The sequence below is a fragment of the Miniopterus natalensis genome, chromosome 9, assembly GCF_054644295.1.
Source record: "Miniopterus natalensis isolate mMinNat1 chromosome 9, mMinNat1.hap1, whole genome shotgun sequence".
In the NCBI taxonomy this organism is placed as follows: Eukaryota; Metazoa; Chordata; class Mammalia; order Chiroptera; family Miniopteridae; genus Miniopterus; species Miniopterus natalensis.
Window position 1 is genome coordinate 76953608 of NC_142089.1, and position 19403 is coordinate 76973010.

At 38.4% G+C, this 19403-nt stretch overlaps 1 protein-coding gene across 1 annotated transcript in view; it reads left to right on the top strand.

Annotated features, from left to right (window-relative positions):
- GCC2 (GRIP and coiled-coil domain containing 2) overlaps positions 1 to 19403 on the top strand; it is a 67743-nt gene extending 48340 nt beyond the window's left edge. Inside the window, exons 13-22 of the mRNA XM_016201848.2 lie at positions 2200 to 2300; positions 2395 to 2472; positions 3079 to 3216; positions 5094 to 5215; positions 6637 to 6813; positions 9749 to 9966; positions 11566 to 11760; positions 12815 to 12954; positions 15258 to 15459; positions 19175 to 19403. Of these exons, the coding sequence (XP_016057334.2) occupies positions 2200 to 2300; positions 2395 to 2472; positions 3079 to 3216; positions 5094 to 5215; positions 6637 to 6813; positions 9749 to 9966; positions 11566 to 11760; positions 12815 to 12954; positions 15258 to 15459; positions 19175 to 19245 (1442 nt within the window). The 3' untranslated portion in view covers positions 19246 to 19403. The remainder of the gene's footprint in view (positions 1 to 2199; positions 2301 to 2394; positions 2473 to 3078; positions 3217 to 5093; positions 5216 to 6636; positions 6814 to 9748; positions 9967 to 11565; positions 11761 to 12814; positions 12955 to 15257; positions 15460 to 19174) is intronic.

Genomic DNA, 19403 nt, shown 5'->3' on the forward strand with positions numbered 1-19403 from the left:
AAAAAGCTAAGACAGGAAGAAAACAAAAAAGGTATCCAAATTGGAAAGGAGGAAGTAAAACTGTCATTATTTGCAGATGACATGATATTGTACATAGAAAACCCTAAAGACTCCATCAAAGTACTACTAGATTTGATAAACGAATTTGGCAAGGTAGGTGGATATAAAGTCAACATCTGGAAATCAATGGCATTCTTATATACCAACAATGAACTTTCAGAGAGAGAAACTAAAAAAGCAATACCATTTACCATTCCAACTAAAAAAATAAGATACCTAGGAATAAACTTAACCAAGGATGTAAAAGAACTGTACTCGGAAAACTACGTGACACTGAAAAAAGAAATAGAGGAAGGTTTAAACAAGTGGAAGAATATACCATGTTCATGGATTGGCAGAATTAAGATCATTAAAATGTCTATACTACCCACAGCAATTTATAAATTCAATGCAATTCCTGTTAAAATACCAACAGCATATTTCACAGACCTAGAACAAACATTTCGAAAATTTATATGGAACCAAAAAAGACCCCGAATAGCTGCAGCCATCTTGAGAAAAAAGAACAGAGTGGGAGGGATCACATTACCAGACTTCAAACTGTATTACAAAGCCACTGTAATCAAAACGGCCTGGTATTGGTAGAAAAACAGGCATATAGATCAATGGAACAGAACAGAGACCCCAGAAATAGACCCATGCCATTATGGTCAGTTAATATTTGACAAAGGAGGCAAGAGTATCCAATGGAGTAAAGACAGTCTCTTCAATAAGTGGTGCTGGGAAAATTGGACAGGTACATGCAAAAGAATGAAACTAGACCACCAACTTTCACCATACACAAAAATAAACTCAAAATGGATAAAAGACTTAAATGTAAGTCACAAAACCATAAAAATCCTGGAAGAAAACATAGGCAGTAAAGTGACAGACATCCCACGTAGTGGACTTTTCACTGATACATCTCCTAGGGCAAGAGAAACAAAAGAAAAACAAACATATGGGACTTCATCAAACTAAAAAGCTTCTGCACAGCAAAAGAAAACAGCCTCAAAATACAAAGGAACCCCACGGTCTGGGAAAACATATTTGCCAAGGATATCTGATAAGGGGCTAATTTCCAAAGTGTACAAAGAACTCATAGTACTCAGCAAGAGGAAGACAACCCAATTAAGAAATGGGCAAAGGACTTGAATAGACACTTCTCCAAAGAGGACACACAGATGGCCAAGAGACACATGAGAAAATGCTCAACGTCACTAATCACCAGAGAGATGCAAATTAAAACCACAATGAGGTATCACTTCACACCTGTCAGAATGGCTCCATCAACAAATCAACAAATGACATGTGCTGGCGAGGTTGTGGAGAAAGGGGAACCCTAATACGCTGCTGGTGAGAATGCAGACTGGTGCAGCCACTGTGGAAAACAGTATGGAGGTTCCTCAAAAAATTAGAAATGGAACTGCAGTTTGACTCAGTGATTCCACTCCTAGGAATGTATCCTAAGAATCCTGAAACACTAATCAGAAAGGATATATGCACCCCTATGTTCATAGCACAGTTTACAATAGCTAAGATCTGGAAACAGCGCAAGTGCCCATCAGTAGATGAGTGGATAAAAAAGCCATGGGACATTTATACCATGGAATACTACGCAGCTGTAAAGAAGAATAATCTCCTACCCTTTGGGACAGTATGGATGGACCTGGAGAATATTATGCTAAATGAAATAATCCAGGCAGCGAAAGACAAACATCACATGAACTCACTTATACGTGGAATCTAAAGAACTTAATAAACTGATAAACAGAATAGATTCAATGACATGGAAGCATGGATCAGACTGACGAATGTCAGAGGGATAGAGGAGGGCAGGTGGGTGGAGGGGGAGAGAGTAACTAAAGAATTTATATGCACAACCCAAGGACACGGACGATGGTGGGAAGAGGGACTGGGGAGGGGGAAGGGACAGGGTGGAACGGGTCATTGGGGAGAAAAAGGGACATCTGTAATACTTCAAACAAAAGTAAAAATTAAAAAAATAATAAAGTAAAAATAAAAAATAAATAGATAAAAATAAAAAGCTAAGACAAGCTTCTTTAAAAGATAGGATAATACAAAGAAAAGACTTGTCATTTTATTTAAATTCATTCATCAAAGTCATTTCATCTCTTCTGAAATTATTTCTTACACTAGCTTCACTGCAGACTTCGTTGCAACAATCTGAAGAAAAAACCACCAAAATCAAGCAATTGCTTATGAAAACCAAGAAAGAACTGGCAGATTCAAAGCAAGCAGTATGTTAACTCCTCAGTTTCACATTTCAGTACTTATTTATAGTGTATTTATGAACCACCTTTTTTTAATTTAACCAAGATTCTTGTTTTGTAGGAAACTGATCACTTAATGCTTCAAGCATCTTTAAAGGGCGAGCTAGAGGCAAGCCAGCAGCAAGTAGAAGTCTATAAAGTAAGATCCTTTGTACTTTTTAAGATTTAGAAAAAATTTTCCACGTAGAAATAAGATACCAGTTAGGGATTTTGCGCTAAATATTGTATATTAATCATACACACAGTTGCCCCTTTGTAGCTGCGGGTTTTGCATCCTCAGATTCAACCAACCATCTGCAGATGTGGAGAGCCAACTGCATGCATTGTTCTACACATTTTATATAAAGGACTTGAGCATCCGCAGATTTTGGTATCCACCGGGTTTCTCGACCCAATCCCCCACAGATACTGGGGGTCAATTGTATTTTTCCCCTAAATATTCTTCCTCGGTTAAACACCTCTTTAGGTGTTTGACTGAACTATAACCGTGAACCTTAATAACATGTAGTCTGGAATTTTTTTCATGATTGATTTTTTTAATTGATTTTGATTTAAAGAAAACTAATTTTAAGACAAATGGTCCTTATTGTCTTTACCCTTTCAATAGTAGATAATTCTGTTATTTAATTATGTTCCTAAATTATTTGAGACTCGTCTCCAAACTCAAGTTTATGTTTAAGGAAAAATCTGTTTAACAAGTGAAGATCCTATTTGCTAGAGCTTAATGGAAAGATTTTGTCCCCAGATTCAGCTGGCTGAAATAACATCTGAGAAGCACAGCATTCACGAGCACCTGAAGACCTCTGTAGACCAGCACCAGCGCACGCTGAGTGCTTATCAGCACAAGGTAGCAGCCCTTCAGGAGGAGTGCCGGGCGGCCAAGGTTTGTGCTTCACCCAGAGGCAACATGCCACAGATGCTATTACCAACCGGGTAGCACTTTACTTGAGGGCTGTGGTCTGGCTTTTTGGTGTTTGCTGGCATTTAAGACCACCTACTAGGTATGGATACTGGGTTCAGTTCATCTAACCCTAACCCCAACCCCTTCACAGCCCTGCCACTTGGATAACTTTTTTTTGCTAGAAAACATGGGTATGTGTTGTTTCCATTTCAGCCTTGTTTTGCAATTACCATGTGTAAGAAAGTTACTGTTTTAAAGTTTTTATTAAAGAAGTATTATAGTTCTTTCTGAAAGCTAGATGATTATAAAATAATATTCTAGTAGAATGGCTTTGGGGGCTACTTACCTACATACAAAACAGAAATGGTACAGTAGCTTTGTTAGAGGTACAGCTCTTATCTAAGTAATCTTGGCAAAAGGGCCATGGGCCTTTATAGATCACTTCAGCAAAGTGGAAGGCCTAGAATTTAATTTCCCACTCTCTTTTGAAAATTGAAATTCAAGAAGCTTCGTTTCTTTGAATTATTTTTTCTTATATTTATAAAAAGAGGACATATTATGTGAAAGATCTTCCTAAACTTCCAAAGGCAAATAGTGCCACTATAAAATTTATGGGTAATAAATCTACCCGGTGTCAACCCATGATCGTTAGCACCAATTCAACACCAGTGAGAATCACCACTGTGGGGTGTGGTGAAGAAGGAAACTATCCAGGGCAAACAGCTCAGCTGTGATAACAGCATGACTATAAAAACAGTACTGCTATGAAAACAACATGGCTGTGAGGAGGCCCTGGGACCAGGCAGCACTGCACCAGGCCCCTCTTTCCTGCTAGACAGCTCTCTCCTCCTCCCCACTCTGCTTCTCCTTGTGCTGGTCTGCGCGCTCTTGTTCCAGCAGGCATTGTTGGTGCCTCAGCTCAGGGAGGAAAGCAGGCCTCAGCGGAAAGGGAAAGTGCTCTAAGAGCCCCACAGGCGCTGACTTACACAGACAGAAGTTCCTGCTCCTGGTCCCTGATTGGTCTGTTCTCATGCAAATAAGGACTCTGAATCCTTACAGTTTGATTGGTCCAAAAGACACTGTCCTGATTGGTCAGAATAGAGCCACTCTAATTGGTCAGTGAAGAAGCTGATGGGGGAAATATAGCTGCACAGCTCTGATTGGATGGGGAAAGCCTTAGCTCTCTTTGTTGAAACGATTCCAGAAACTATATAAGGTCTGGCTCAGATGTCAGAAACACAGCGCAGGCGGGCAGTTCAGTGCAGAGGCAGGTAGGTAGTTTAGGGCAAGCTTCTTCCTGAAGTGCAGTTTTGCATGAGGGGCCTCTATATAAAAGTGAGTGCTAGGCTTGTTTTTTTAATTTTTTTTATTTATTCACTGATTTTTTTGAAGGGTGGAGGGGAGAAGAAGGGGAGAGATAGAAACATCAATTTGTTGCTCCACTTATTACCCATTGATCGGTTGATTCTTGTGTGTGCCCTGACTAGGATCAAACCCATAACCTTGGCATATTAACTCAGGCCAGGGCTAGGCTTTTTTTCTTTTTTTTAATTTGAGCTCTTAGCCACCAGGAGCCCTTCTTAGTAGATATCTTCCTTTTCAGGGTCCACACAGGGAATAAAACATGGTAGAAGCATATCTCTTGTCAGACAAAATTACATCATTCAAAATCTTTTTAAAAAGCGTAAGGCCAAGCACAGTTTTTAGCAAAAATTAATAATCAGGGGCTAAAGAGTGTCAGCCATTTTCCTCATTTTCAAAAATGGATTTTCATCTTAATTCATTAATCTCTGAAAGACAGAAGATCGTATTACAATAGAAAATCCAATATAAAATTTTCTCTCTTTTAAATGTTATAGGTGGAACAAGCTGCTATAACCTCTGAATTTGAAAGCTACAAAGTCAGAGTTCATAATGTTCTAAAACAACAGAAAAATAAATCTGTGTCTCAGGCTGAAACTGAGGAAGCTAAACAAGAAAGGTAAAGTCTGAATTCTAAGAAACATGCAGGGTTTCTCTCCCCAAGGCAAGTTCTCCACCACTTAGGTTGAAAATCCTACTTTGATTTCTTTTGACTGGAATTTTACATGTAATTACCAATAAGAACAGTTTTTGGCTTCACTGTGTCCCTAGACAGCAATAGGGAACCGGCACTGAAGGGCACTATACAAACTCAAAAGTATGTGTAAAGTAAGCAGTGAAATCAAGATACAGGCTTTGAAATACAGGCATAATAATTTCATCTTGTGGGAGAGTCTGGTCACAGTGGAAGTACAGACAGTTACATTATGATTAGGTTTTCCAGTTTGGAAAGTTTGGAAGTAGAAGAATAAGAATGTTTCTGTGAGGTACTAATTCACCACTAATTATGCTAAACAGTAGTTTCTTAACATTCTACTTATTTCAAAATTTTTAAATTAATCATTAAATTTTGATCTAGAATTAGATTTTAAGTTTATGACTATCTCAATTACCATTTCAACAGTGTATTGTTTAATGCTTTAAAACTGGTCTACAAATCACTTTTGTAGATTATTTTAAAATATACTAGGAATAAAAGACAGGGAGGGCATTCTACAGCACATGTGTTTTGTTTTCATAAGCAGAAGTTCAGTGTTAAAGCAGTTTTACATCTGACTCTTATTGTGCTAAGCAGGACTAAATATCCTGCAATATTTGTATGTTTATGCTTGTATTAATTTTTGTTTAGGTGCCTATTAAAAATAGGAACTGTAGGATGAAATGATGAAATATATTCCCTATCAATAGCTCATCTTAAGGCCGAAGTTGAATATTGACGCAATATAGAAATGTCACCATTTGCAGGACTTAAAGACTTTTTAATCATGCCAGAATTTGGGTTTCAGATTATATGTTCTTTCTACATTCTCATATGTTACTTAAAAAAAAGAAAAAAACTCTAATAAATACAGTGTATTGTATTAGTTGTGGCAGAATTACCAGTTAGAATTCAAGATCTAGCTACAAAAAGTCCAAGTTCTCCAAGGACTTGTTATCTATAACTTTGTCTAATGTACCACTCCCAGAATGGTTAGCTTAGAACTGTGATTTTTTATTTTTAAATTAATAGCATAGTCTTACGACATAAAATAGGTTATTTTGATGCCTTTTAATGGTCTGCTCCATTTGAGTATGAAACTTTTAAGTTCAAAGACTTTTTGTAGATCTGTAGTGCCTGAGATCTAAAATCTGACTATAATGTCTTTTGCATTATATTGAATCCTAGTCTCTGAATTCTTCTGATTATTATATTTACTTTAGAATCATCCATTGTAATAGCAGGAGTATGACACTGAAAGATTAAAAGTAAAATTTATTGGAAACCACAAAATCATGTTCACCTCTTTCAAAAAAATTTTAAACTGTTTCTTTCTGTTTTAGAGAACACTTGGAAGTGCTGGTTGACCAACTGAAGATCAAATTACAAGATACCCAAAATAACTTACAGATCAATGTGTCTGAACTTCAAACATTACAGTCTGAACACGACACTCTGCTAGAAAGGCACAACAAGATGCTGCAGGAAACCGTGGCCAAGGAGGCAGAACTCCGGGAAAAGTACGATTGCTAACTGTGCTAAGTGTTTGTACCGGGCAGCAAAGTATTTCTTGATTGGAACTCCTCATCTGTTGCTCCTTGGGATAAATACAAATTGAAAATAAGAAATAGATATTTCTAAAGACGTGGTAACTGCGTTTTCTGCCTTAAAACTCTCCCTTTTGATTATTTTGTACTTAGCTTTTTAAAGACAGAGTACTTATCCAATACTCTGTTTTTCCTATGGCCTTCATGGCCAGAATGTTTCTTTTAAAAAACAACACTACATTCCTAACCATGGATCATATTACAAGCATTTTTTTCCTTCTCTTTAGTGGAAAAGATGCAGACAGCTGCTAACTGCAAAAAATATGCAGCCTACCTTTGCAGCTCTGTCTTCAACTTGTTACACTTTTATTAATCAGTCTAAATAGACTTTAGTGTTATTGGTAGACTAAATAGATTATTGGGAACAAGGAACTTTGAATTCCTGTCATAAAGGAATTGGGTGGTAATATTAGTTGTATCTTAGATGGAGGAAAAGAATTCTTCATTGAGCATCTTTCATTAAAGATGTAAGGATACTTTATATATGTCAGGTACATACTACATGCCCAATCTTATGCTAATCTTAAAAGTGAAAGGACTTAATTTTCTTGGCTTTTTATTTCTGAAATTAACATACATCTTTTAACTGTGATTTATGTATGTTAATTTCAGAAATCAAAAGTTTCAGGAAAGATCTATCAATTTTCTAACTATCACCAGGATTTACCATGAGATTAGCTTATCCTTGATGTTTACATCAGAAATTTCCAACACTTATTCTTTGCTCTAGGAAAGTTATTGCTAACACAGATAAAGTGCAAGTGATGCCTCTGAAGTAATTCAGTCATTCCGTAAATATTTTTTGAATACCTACTATGTGCCGATTACTCTTCTGAGTTCTGGACAGTGTTCATAGCATTTTGAGATATCTATAGTAGTCTTCCCCCAAAATATTAAAAACTAGTGATATTGTTGCCCTAGCCAGGTAGTTCAGTTGGTTATAGGTCTACCTGGTACACCAAGGTTGTGGGTTCGATCCCTGGTCAGGGCACATACAAGAGGCAACCAATGGATGCATAAATAAGTGGAACCAAACTGATGTTTCTCTCTCCCTCCCTCCCTCCCTCCCTCCCTCCCTCCGTTTCTCTCTCAAAATCAATAAGTAAAAATTTTCAAAACCAGCAACTAATTATATTGTTGCTGTCTGCCCTAGTATAAAGAAATAGCCTTTTCTTTATAAACATTTTAAAATTCATACTTTCCTGTGAGATTTTTTAAATGTCTGCAGAGAAATTAATAGGGTGACCAGCTAATACCTGCATTGCCCAGAGGACCCAGCTAATAAAAACACCCCAGTAACAGCTGGGACAGAACAGTGAACTTGCATCATCACAGTTCTAGTTCCAGGTGGGGGTTTAAGCTTCCAGCTCTCTCAAATAGGTAAATTAAGAAGTGTCACTGAAAACTAGAAGCCTTACCTAGCTCTAAAATGTAGCTTTTATCTTCCTTAGAAAATTGTTGTGATAGCTAATGGTTCTTCCTTTACTTGGTAGATATTGAACAAAATGCTTGCAGGAAAAACACAGGTTTCAGGGGTAGCATTATTTACTAGCATTCTCTAAACTCATTAATTGATATGAATTTGGCAATTAAGATACCTTTTCTGGGCCTAGCTGATGTGGTTTAGATGGTTGGAGCATCATCTCATTCACCAAAGGGTCTCAGGTTTGGTTCCGGGTCAGGGCACATACCAGGTTATGGGTTTGATTGCCAGTTGGGGTGCATATGGTAAGCAACCGATCAATGTTTCCCTCTCACATTGATGTTTCTCTGTATCCCTCTCCTTCTTTTCTCTCTAAAATCAATAAAAACATATCCTCAAGTAAGGATTTAAAAAATACCTTTTCTGAAGCATGATAGTTTTATTGCATATGTCTCCCTTTAGCCACTAAATCTTGTTTTAAAACCTTATGTGATGGCCATATGTGTAGCACATACAAACTAGATCTTGGAAAGCTACATGCTACACTGTTAATGACTTTTACCCCTGGAGTTGGGGTTTTACACTGCAAGGGTAAGAAGTGAATAAAAGAGGGCTTTGACTGTTTCCTAGAACTGCTTTTGTATTGTTTGAGTTTTTATGGTAATGTACCTGTGGATACCTTGTGTAAAAAGAAAATGTTTTGTTTTACGAAAGCCAAACATAGAACATCAAAACTACAACTGAGCCATTAAAAATAGTAATTTCCAAATGGTAGGTCCCTTGCTAGTACCAGGCTGACTAGGTAAAAATCACATGGAAAAGCGCTAAAAGTAGACGATTTATAGGACCACCTTCGGAGATTCTGATTCAGTGGCTCAGGGAAGAGAGCTAGATGTCTGCATTTTAGTAGGGGAGCTGAGTAGTTCCAAAGTACAGTGAAACTCAGCAGCAACTATAGTAAGCTAAATCTGTATTTCGAAGTGTGTTAATTTGCTCAAAAGGGGATCTTTAAGGCTTTCTTCATGAATCAAAAGATAGTGTTCTTTTTTTGTGTTTTCAGGGAAATAGAAAAACGATATATTAATCCTGTATTTATATGAGCTACCACATAAGATAACCCAAAGTGCACTAATTAAAAGTATAATTTTTTATGTTCTAAATATAGTGCTGTTTTCTGATAAACTGAAGGAAGTTTCTCAACCAAGTTTCCTCATCTGAACTATGGAACACAGTAGGATTTCAACTAGATGACAGCCAGTGTCGTTCCTCCCTAGGTTGTTACACAGCTAGTCACTTATAGATGCATAGGAGAGAAGTTCATTTATATCTCAGGGCTAATTCTCTTGCACGACTCAGTTAAGAAAGGCTGAGTCAGCATCTTAAGTTGAAAGATCTTGTATGAATTAAGTACCTCTCACCCTTCAGGTTATGTTCCATACAATCAGAGAACATGATGCTGAAGTCTGAACATGCACAGACTATGAGTCACCTGACATCCCAGAATGAGGTCCTTCGCAACAGCTTCCGAGATCAAGTGAGACATTTGCAGGAAGAGCACAGAAAGACAGTGGAGACTTTGCAAGAGCAGCTCTCCAAGGTGGAAACTCAGCTTTTCCAGCTTAAGAGTGAACCAACCACAAAAAGTATGTATGGGCACATGGAAGTGATGGTTGTTCATGTTCTCATGTATTTATGTCACTCAGATATATTTTTCACAAATGTCTAAGAAAATAGAAAATTAACTAGGTGATAACCAGTGTTGATTCTGTGATTAATGAATTTTAGATTTGCTCACTGAGAAGGTATTTGAACCACTGGAACCATTCTTGATTGTAATGAAACCAGCCTGTGTAACCTGAGAATACTGATGTTCATGTATTTGTCAGCCTCCTTGCAAGAGAGTATTTCCTTTTTCTGACTCAAACATACTGTGTCAATCTCACATGTGTCCAGTTTCCAGTATTCACTAGATCTATTTGGTGTTCTTCACTGTTACAGAGTCATCAAAATATATATACTTTTAAATTAGAAATATTAAGAGAGCAAGAGGCTTGGAAACACCGAAGCAGCACTGAACTTGTAGGATTGCTTGGCCAGTACAGCTCTTCCCTTTCGAATTTCTCATTAGTTGGAGTTTTAGTTCAACCACACCCAGTCTCATCCATTCTGTTTTCTGGAAGAGATGGAAATCTGTCAGCCCAGATGAGGCTACATTTTAGTATTAAGTATCAGCTTTATACTTAACAATGTTTCCCATGGGAAAATATCACCAGGGCTTTGTCAGTTATAAGTCACTGGGCAGGGTCAGAAACCAGCTTTAAGAAAATTTAACATATGCCAATAATCAGCACAGGAAGTAATCAGCTGGGGAAACACTGGTTGCACAAAAGATTGTAATCTAGGAATCAGCAGCAGAATAAGCAGTTAGGAAAATAACAGAAATCCAGGAAAATGCCTCAACAAATGTTGCCAGAAGGCTAATGTTTGAAAGAAAATGGGAGGTAACTTCATGGAATGGAAAATAAATGAAATTTGAAGTTAAAAGACCTGGGTTAAAGTCTGATCCCTGACCCAACTATGAGACCCTAGGCAAAGTCATTTACTTTTTCTGAACTTCCGGTTTCTTGGGATTCATAAAATAATATGTTTGAAAATGTCTTACCAACTGTACATTTCCATGCAAGTGTTCATTACCAGCAAGCAGGAAAGCTTTGCCCATGAACTAGTGCTGATTAGTTCCCTGCCCTGGATTCTAAGGTTCTTGTCTGAACACTGAAGATGTGAGCAGATGATGGTAGGAATCTCAGTAGAGGTGAAGGTATAGGGCAGTGATCAACGACCATCTGCTGAGCAGATGTCAGCCAGTGCACTGTGTCAGAAAGGATGCCGCTCTCTGAAATACCTAATCCTCAAAAAGAGCTGGAATCTAGTTGTAGAATTTTACCAATATTGAGCTCTCTATATTATGAGCTTTGTGTTATCTAATAGTTTATCTTATCTAGCTGGTAGCAATTAATTTATAGTGTCTGCTGAAATTACTTAAGTGGTTAAAAGTTCAGTAACTAAATTTTTGGGACTACTTTAGAAATTATTTTTTATACATCATTTCCTTTTTTCTTCTATTTATTCAAATTCCTTACCATATCATCTAATCACTTTAATTTTATTGTGTTTCTGTGTTAATGCTGAAGTTATCAATTTTAAACACTCTCTCACTTCCCCTTTTTAAAAAAAATTCATAGGCCCAGCTTCTTTCCACCAACCTGTGAAGAACCTTCGAGAAAGGAGAAACACAGACCTCCCCCTTCTGGACATGCATAGTGTAACCCGGGAGGAGGGAGAAGGAATGGAGACGACTGATACGGAGTCTGTATCTTCCTCTGGCACTCATACACAGTCTTTAGAGCAGCTTCTTAATTCTCCTGAAACTAAACTTGGTATGTTTCTCTGTTTAAGTATGTTTTTCTTATTTAATTCAACAGTCCTGTCTTATTAATATTACTCTAAATTATAAGTGCTTTTTTTATGTACTCCAGTAAAACTCCTTTCAGTATTCCACCTTTTTCAAATGGAAAACTTCCCTGCAGGATGAAGGAAGGAAAAAAAATTTTAAATTAAAATTCTGCCTAGGCTTGAGCCAGAAATAGATGGTTGGAAGTTCTATAGAGGTACTAGAAAACATGATAAATATTCTCTCACCATTCTAAGAAACAATTTTATTCTTCTTATAAAGTAGTAGTGCTAAATGGGCCTTCTTAAATATAGTGAAGTTTTGGTGTATTTTATTCTTACCTATAATGAATACTAACTAATATTCACAATTCAGGGGGAATCTGTCATCTTTCTGAAGTTTCAGGATCTGGAGTAGTAAAGACTCTGTATCCACAGTCACTGATTATGATGTGGGCGGAAACTTCAGTCACAGTTCCTTCAAGGGAAGTGAATGGTGGTGAGATGGAGGCGTCACTATAGGAGTGGCAGTAGACACCAGAATCAGACTTGGCTTTGTGGTTTTGCCAGAACTACTTATTGACTCTGAGCTTGTTTCATCATCTGTAAAATGTGAATAATGATACTACTCCACCTCATATAAAATTCTTATGAGAGTCCATGATACGAGTGCAGTAAATGTTAATACTTTTTTCATTTATAAGTAAAAGGACACAAGCTCTTGGAACATTGATAGATTGAGGAGGTTAAATGATAAAACTAATAAAACGATTTATAAACAAAAGCCTAACACATTGCAGAACTGGGGCTCATAGAGCTTATATTCAATTAGAATATATGTTTTACAATAGAGATTTCTTACTTGTGTTATATTCAACAGGTAACTTTCTAATTGTGTTATGAAGTCTAGAGAAATGGGAAAGAGAGCGGACCTATGTAATATTTCAGGGCAAAATATCTGTACTAAGATACTTTTCTTATTTAGAATCTCCATCTGTAATCTTGATTTTGAAAATTAATTATTGGAACAACATCTTACAGAGCCTCCTTTGTGGCATGCTGAGCTTACCAAAGAAGAACTGATGCAAAAGCTCAATTCCACCACCAAAAGTGCCGATCACTTAAACGGCCTGCTTCGGGAAACGGAGGCAACCAATGCAATCCTCATGGAGCAAATTAAGGTAAGGCCTGAAACCTGCTAACAAGAAAATGCGCCAACTTGGGTTTCTTGACCCTCTACACACACTTATCTAAGTTTAAAAGTTCACTTATCAGGTGTATCCATAACATCTTGATTCCTAATGGCATTACATTCCTGAACTCAAGAAATATTAATTGCCTTTATATCTATTACATAGATACTATTTTAATTCCTACTTTTTCTAAGAAACCATAATAGATTTAGAAACTAGATGTTCACAAGTCATTATTCCACATATCCTTAAGTAAAACTCAAATAGGTATAGGTCCTTAAATTTGAGAGATAAACCATGGAGCGTTTCTTACTCAGATCATTCTGCTGATGTATACGGCACTAAACTACATTTCACAGATGGCAAAATAGCGTAAGAAGTTTTTTCTCCTTAAAGACACCAGAAACATGTAGGAACAAGGTAGATTGTGGAGCAGTTGAGGGTTACGAAAATGAGATATCTCCACCCTGGCTCAATGCTGTATCGACTCTCCAAATATAGTCACACTACTGACTGAGTGGTGCTCATGAGCCAGGCCCTGGGTTTTACATATATTATTGTATTTAATCCTTGTCATTGTTGCCAAACTCAAGAAGTTTGCTGCTTAGGGTGCTCTATTCAAAAAAACAAGTGGTTGCAGGTAAGGTAGTTTCACTTACCTGCAACGAGTAAAGGAGACGACACACACGTCCAGTTTTACATCCCCAAGGGAGGCGTGGCCAAGGCTGCCGCTCACTGCTCAGTCAGTTACATGTTGATTTCTCCTTTGCACTTGGCCACACTTAGCAGGTCGGGCTCCTGTTAAGCTCATCCTGTTTACAGCTGGTCTGCAAAATACTGTGCTACATTTTAACATTTAGCAGGAATAGCATTTAGTAAGAACCACGCAGACCTTGAGACCTTGTCCTATCTAACAAAATCACTGGAGAGAGTAACTAAAGCTGATAAATGGTGGAGCAAAATTCAGACTCCTGGCTTTCTGAGAAGCACATGCTTCTGCCCTGTACCATGCAGACCCCCAGTAGTCCTTGTCAAAATAACTTTTTTAATGCTGAGTTATGCAGTTATTTACAGTACATTAACTATGTTATGACATCCCATCACTAAATACTTTGGTATGCAACTCTATAAAAAACATTTTCCCACACAGTCAAAACTATCACATCTGACAAATCACTAACTAGCCCCGTGAACCTAAGTGACTATTTAAATATTTTATTTCCTCAAGTATACATTCTCACATGATTTCTTAGACCTTATTGTCACTTTTTAGTTTTCTGTTTTTATTTTTATTTTTTTATATATCTTTATTGATTTCAGAGAGAGGAAAGGAGAGGGAGAGAGAGAGAGAGAAACATCAATGATGAGAGAGTCATTGATTGGGCTGCCTAGACCGCAACCTGGGCATGTGCCCTCACTGGGAATCGAACCCCAATCACCTGGATCCCAGGTCGACACTCAACCACTGAGCCACACCCGGCCGTGCTTATTGTCACTTTTTAAAAATGACCCTAAGTTTTAGGACAGAATTGGCTAACTTTCGTAGACTAACCTATAAAATGATGAAGTAAAACAATATATATATTTTTGTTTTAATCCAGAAATCTTCCTCTAAGACTAATGTCCTACCATCTTCCTCATATCCTTTACTCCCTTTTCCTGTTAGTATTTTAGATTGTCTTACATTCCAGAATTTTCACTATCCTAAACTCAACTTTGTTTTGGTTAAGTGCTGTTCATCATGTCAATATGATTTTGCTGTGTACATCGCAACTGCCTGGGGTTCTGGGAGCAGGGCAGGGAAAGGGATTAGTGGTAGATACAAATGTTCACCTCAGCTCCTGCTTTTAGACTCTGGCTTGCATTCCTTACAGTGTGTTTGGCAGCCCAGAGCCCTGAGCCCACTGGCTTAGTTCCTATAGAGGGTAGAAGGTGGAGGGAGCATCATGGTACCAACCTATGTAGACTTTACACAGTCCTCAGTGTTTATCCCCAGTTTCCATGGTAACCTGTACTCCTCAGACAGGAGATCCTGTTTCTGTGGGATCCATTCCGTCCTCTTGTCTGTGGTACTTGGTCAGCAGCTGGATTGAGTCACTGGCACTTCATCTTTCCTACCTTCTGCGAATTTCTTGATATTTCTCTCGACACTTTTCTCCTCGCCTAGACTCTCCTTTATTGTCATTTTGGGGGCATTTCAGGGGAAAGAGAAGAAAAATGTATGTGTTTAGTCTGCCATGTTTAACCAGAAGCTCCTAAAACCCACTTTTAAGTCATTTCTCTAATACCAGCTTCTCAAAAGTGAAATTAGAAGATTGGAAAGAAATCAAGAGCGAGAGAAGTCTGTAGCTAACCTGGAGTACTTGAAGAATGTCTTGCTGCAGTTCATTTTCCTGAAACCAGGGAGTGAAAGAGAGAGGCTTCTTCCTGTCATAGACACGATGTTGCAGCTCAGCCCTGAGGAAAAGGGGAAACTTGCTGCAATTGCTCAAGGTAGGTGAAGCCAGGTCTTAAAGCTTGGTTTATAACTTACACTACATGTTGCCTTGTGGTTGAGACTTTGTGTGTGTACTTAAAATCTTTTTCATAACACTATGACTTAAAATTATAATTTTTAAATTTTGTTTATCGATGTTTCTCACTCTCACCCTCCCTTCCTCTCTCTGAAATCAATAAACGTATCCTTAGGTGAGGATTTAAATTAAAACAAACAAACATCAGAATCCATTGAATCTAGGAAGAGTAAGAATTGTTTCTTGAAATACTCCAGGTGTATGTATGGATGTTGGTTATCTGTCTGATGTATCAACTTCTGATATAAAATGTGGGGTTTTTTATAGGTTTGGGTTGCAGATGTTTGAGAAACATTAGCTTAGGGAATGAGGTTATCCAACTCTGGCAAGCGACATTAAAATTCTTATAATAAACACCCACTAAGGGCCCAACTTGCACCCCAAGCAAGTGTTATGAGCTGCTAGTTGCTGCCTGTTACATATCTATGTAACAACATAAAGTGCCACATTAGTCCCAACACAAGTGACATGAAGAAGACACTGCTGAGAAAAGCATTGTTGCTCTACTTGCAGTGTAAATGTTAACTCACCCTGCTCCCTGCTTCCTAGATCCCAGCACCGCTCACAGATTGTACTTGAGATACAACTTGTGATAAATCACCTTTGCTCCCCAGATGTGTTAATTATATAGTACTTCCCTGTGCAAAACTGGAATCTCAGCTCTGCTGCTCAAGCAAGAGCTAAAAGTTGCTCTGTACGTCTTCACTCCCCAACTAGGTTATAACTTACAGAGCTGTATATTGTTACATACATACCAACGTCTAACACTGTAGACATAAAGAGGAAAAAAGCCAGCAAATGCAATGGGAAAAAATGCAAAGACTGTCATAAGCTTTTGTTTTAAAAATTTCACTCGAGAATATGTTTTTCTTGATTTGAGAGAGAGAGGAAGGAGAGAGAGAGAAACCCACCAGTTGCCTCCACATGCGCCCTAACCAAGGATCAAACCTGCAACCCGGGCATGTGCCCTGACTGGGAATCGAACCCGGGACCTCTCAGTGCACAGGTTTGATGCTCCAACCAACTGAGCCACACGGGCCAGGGCTATCATACCCTTTTGGGGTCATCTTCAGACTGGCAGGAAGAGAATTCATCCTGACACTTAAGGTAAGTGCCCGATTGGATTTGCGGAGGGTATAGACCCTTTTCAGGAGAGAACAGTTGCTCAGGGCAAGGACAAACGTACTGTACCTCGCATGGCTTTTCTCTCGTTATCATTTACTTAAGGAGATGGATAGCTGCCAGAACAGTGACTGCGTAGAGCAGAGTCCTGCCAGATCTGAGAACACAGCTTAAGTTTTATTGTGTCACAAGACTTATACTCAGAGTATATCATTTATTCCAGATAAACACACAACAGTCTCTGCATTTTGTTAGGGAAATGTTTACAGTCACCTAGCTCTCACTGTTCCTGGGAGCAAACCACCTCCTCCTCTGATCGGAGAAAGCAGTCAGTGCCCAGTTGTTTATTCCTAAATAAAGGATATCCCCTCCTCCAGCTTTCTAGAAGCTCTTCTTGCAGATTGTGGAAGACAGACTACAAGGCTTCCTGCCCCCTTCATCCCTCCTCCGTGTGTCTGCCTTTATTTAATCCTCTCTTGTTGAATGGCCAGTAGACTGCCTAGTGGCTTGTTTGTAGCCAGTAGAATACAGCAAAGGTGGGAGGATGTCATGTAGGTTGCAAGAGACTGTGACTTCTGTCTTGCTAGCGGACTCTGCCTTCTCCACTTACACACCTTATTGACAAAGCTGTCATATTGGAGAGGCCCATGTGGCAAGGAACCAAGGCCACCATTCCAGCAGCTCTTAAGGAACTGAACTCTGCCATCTGCTGGGAGTTTGAAGCAGGGCCTTCTCCGTTGTCCCTTCATGTGAGACCTTGACCCTGGCAGATGCCTTGATTGTAGATTTTTGAGAGACCTTGAGACAGAGGACCCAGCTAAGCCATTCCTGGCCTCCTGCCTCACAGAAACTGAGATAATAAATGTGTTTTAAGATGATAAGTTTGTGGTAATTTGTTATGTCGCAGTTCATAGCTAACACATAGATAAAACCAGGCAATGAACAGAAAAAGAAATGAATTTTGTATGTAACTGTTGAAAGTTTCTCCATTTAAAATTTTGAAAATGCTTCTCTGAATGAGACCCAACTGTACATACATGTCTGAAAACACAGGTGTCTAGAAGGGTATAGCTAAATGTAATAATGGTTGCCTCTGGGGAGGGGAGGGGAGAGGGACAGGACATGTAATGAAAAGAATGCCCACTTTTTTCTAAGGTTGTGAAACTTCTAAATTACACATATTAATACACAAATCATATTAATAAAGGAGATACTTTCTGAAATTTTCATGGAAGCCCAGAATTTTTCTGAACTTTAATTTGTGTTGATAATAAAAAAGATAAAAAGGGAAATTAGCACATGCAATACAAAATGATACAACCACCTTGGAAAAGTGTAGCATTTTTTTATAAGTTAAACATATCTTCACTGTACAACAGTCCCCTTCCAAGGTATTTATCCAAAAGAAATGAAAACCTGTGTCTACACAAAGAAACACACAAACCTCATCAACATATTAAAAACCACTGAATTATAAGCCCTAAAAGGGTGAATTTTATGATACGTGAATTAGTTCTCAAATTTTTAAATAAAAAACCTGTGCAGCCCGGCCGGGCGTGGCTCAGCGGTTGAGCGTCGACCTGGGATCCAGGCAATTGGGGTTTGATTCCCGGTCAGGGCACATGCCCAGGTTGCGGGCTCCATCCCCAGTTGGGGGCGTGCAGGAGGCAGCTGATCAGTGATGACCTTCTCATCATTTTTTTTTTTTTTTTAATATATCTTTATTGACCTCAGAGAGAGGAAGGGAGAGGGAGAGAGAGAGAGAGAAACATCAATGGTGAGAGAGTCGTTGATCGAGCCCGCAACCCGGGCATGTGCCCTGACCGGGAATCGAACCCCGATCACCTGCATCCCAGGTCAACGCTCAACCGCTAAGCCACGCCCCGCCGGGCGACCTTCTCATCATTGATGTTTCTCTCTCTTTCTGTCTCCCTCTCCCTTCCTCTCTCTGAAATCAATAAAGATATATTTTTTTAAAAAGTTGGATTTGACTAAGTAAATTATACTTCAATAAGCCTGATTTTTAAATGATTAGAAAACAGTTTCTTTGGGTTTGTTTGTGTTTTTTTAAAAATATATCTTTATTGATTTCAGAGAGATGAAGGGAGAGGGACAGAGAGGGATAGAAACGTCAGTGATGAGAGAGTCATTGATCGGTTGCGAGCCTGCAACTCAGGCATGTGCCCTGACCAGGAATCAAACCCAGATCGCCTGGATCCTAGGTCGACGCTCAACCGCTGAGCCAAGCCTGGCTGGGCTGTTTTGGTTTAGTTTTGAGGTTTACTATAAACCTATTGGTTTTAGGTTCTGAGTTATGTAAAGGCTTCTGTTTTAAAAGAATGTAAAAAGTTCTTATTTTCAATAATATTTAATGGTGCTGGAAACTTTATTTTGGAATTATCTAATAGAGAAAGACAAAAATACTGAAAGTTAAAGAACAGAAAGATTCATAACATCAAAGTATACTATTCAGAAGATTAATACTTTTTTTTTTTTTTTTTAACTCCCCAAAGGTGAGGAAGAAAATGCTTCCCGTTCCTCCGGATGGGCATCCTATCTGCATAGTTGGTCTGGACTTAGATAGACTGATGGAAAGAACATTATGTATTAACCAAATAGAATCCATTTGGCAAAAATGGTTCACATATATTGCTGTAATTCTTTCATCAAAAAGTATGTATATATCCGTGTCTGCACATATTTGTACATACTGAGGCGCATAAACGGGTGGGCAAAAGTAGG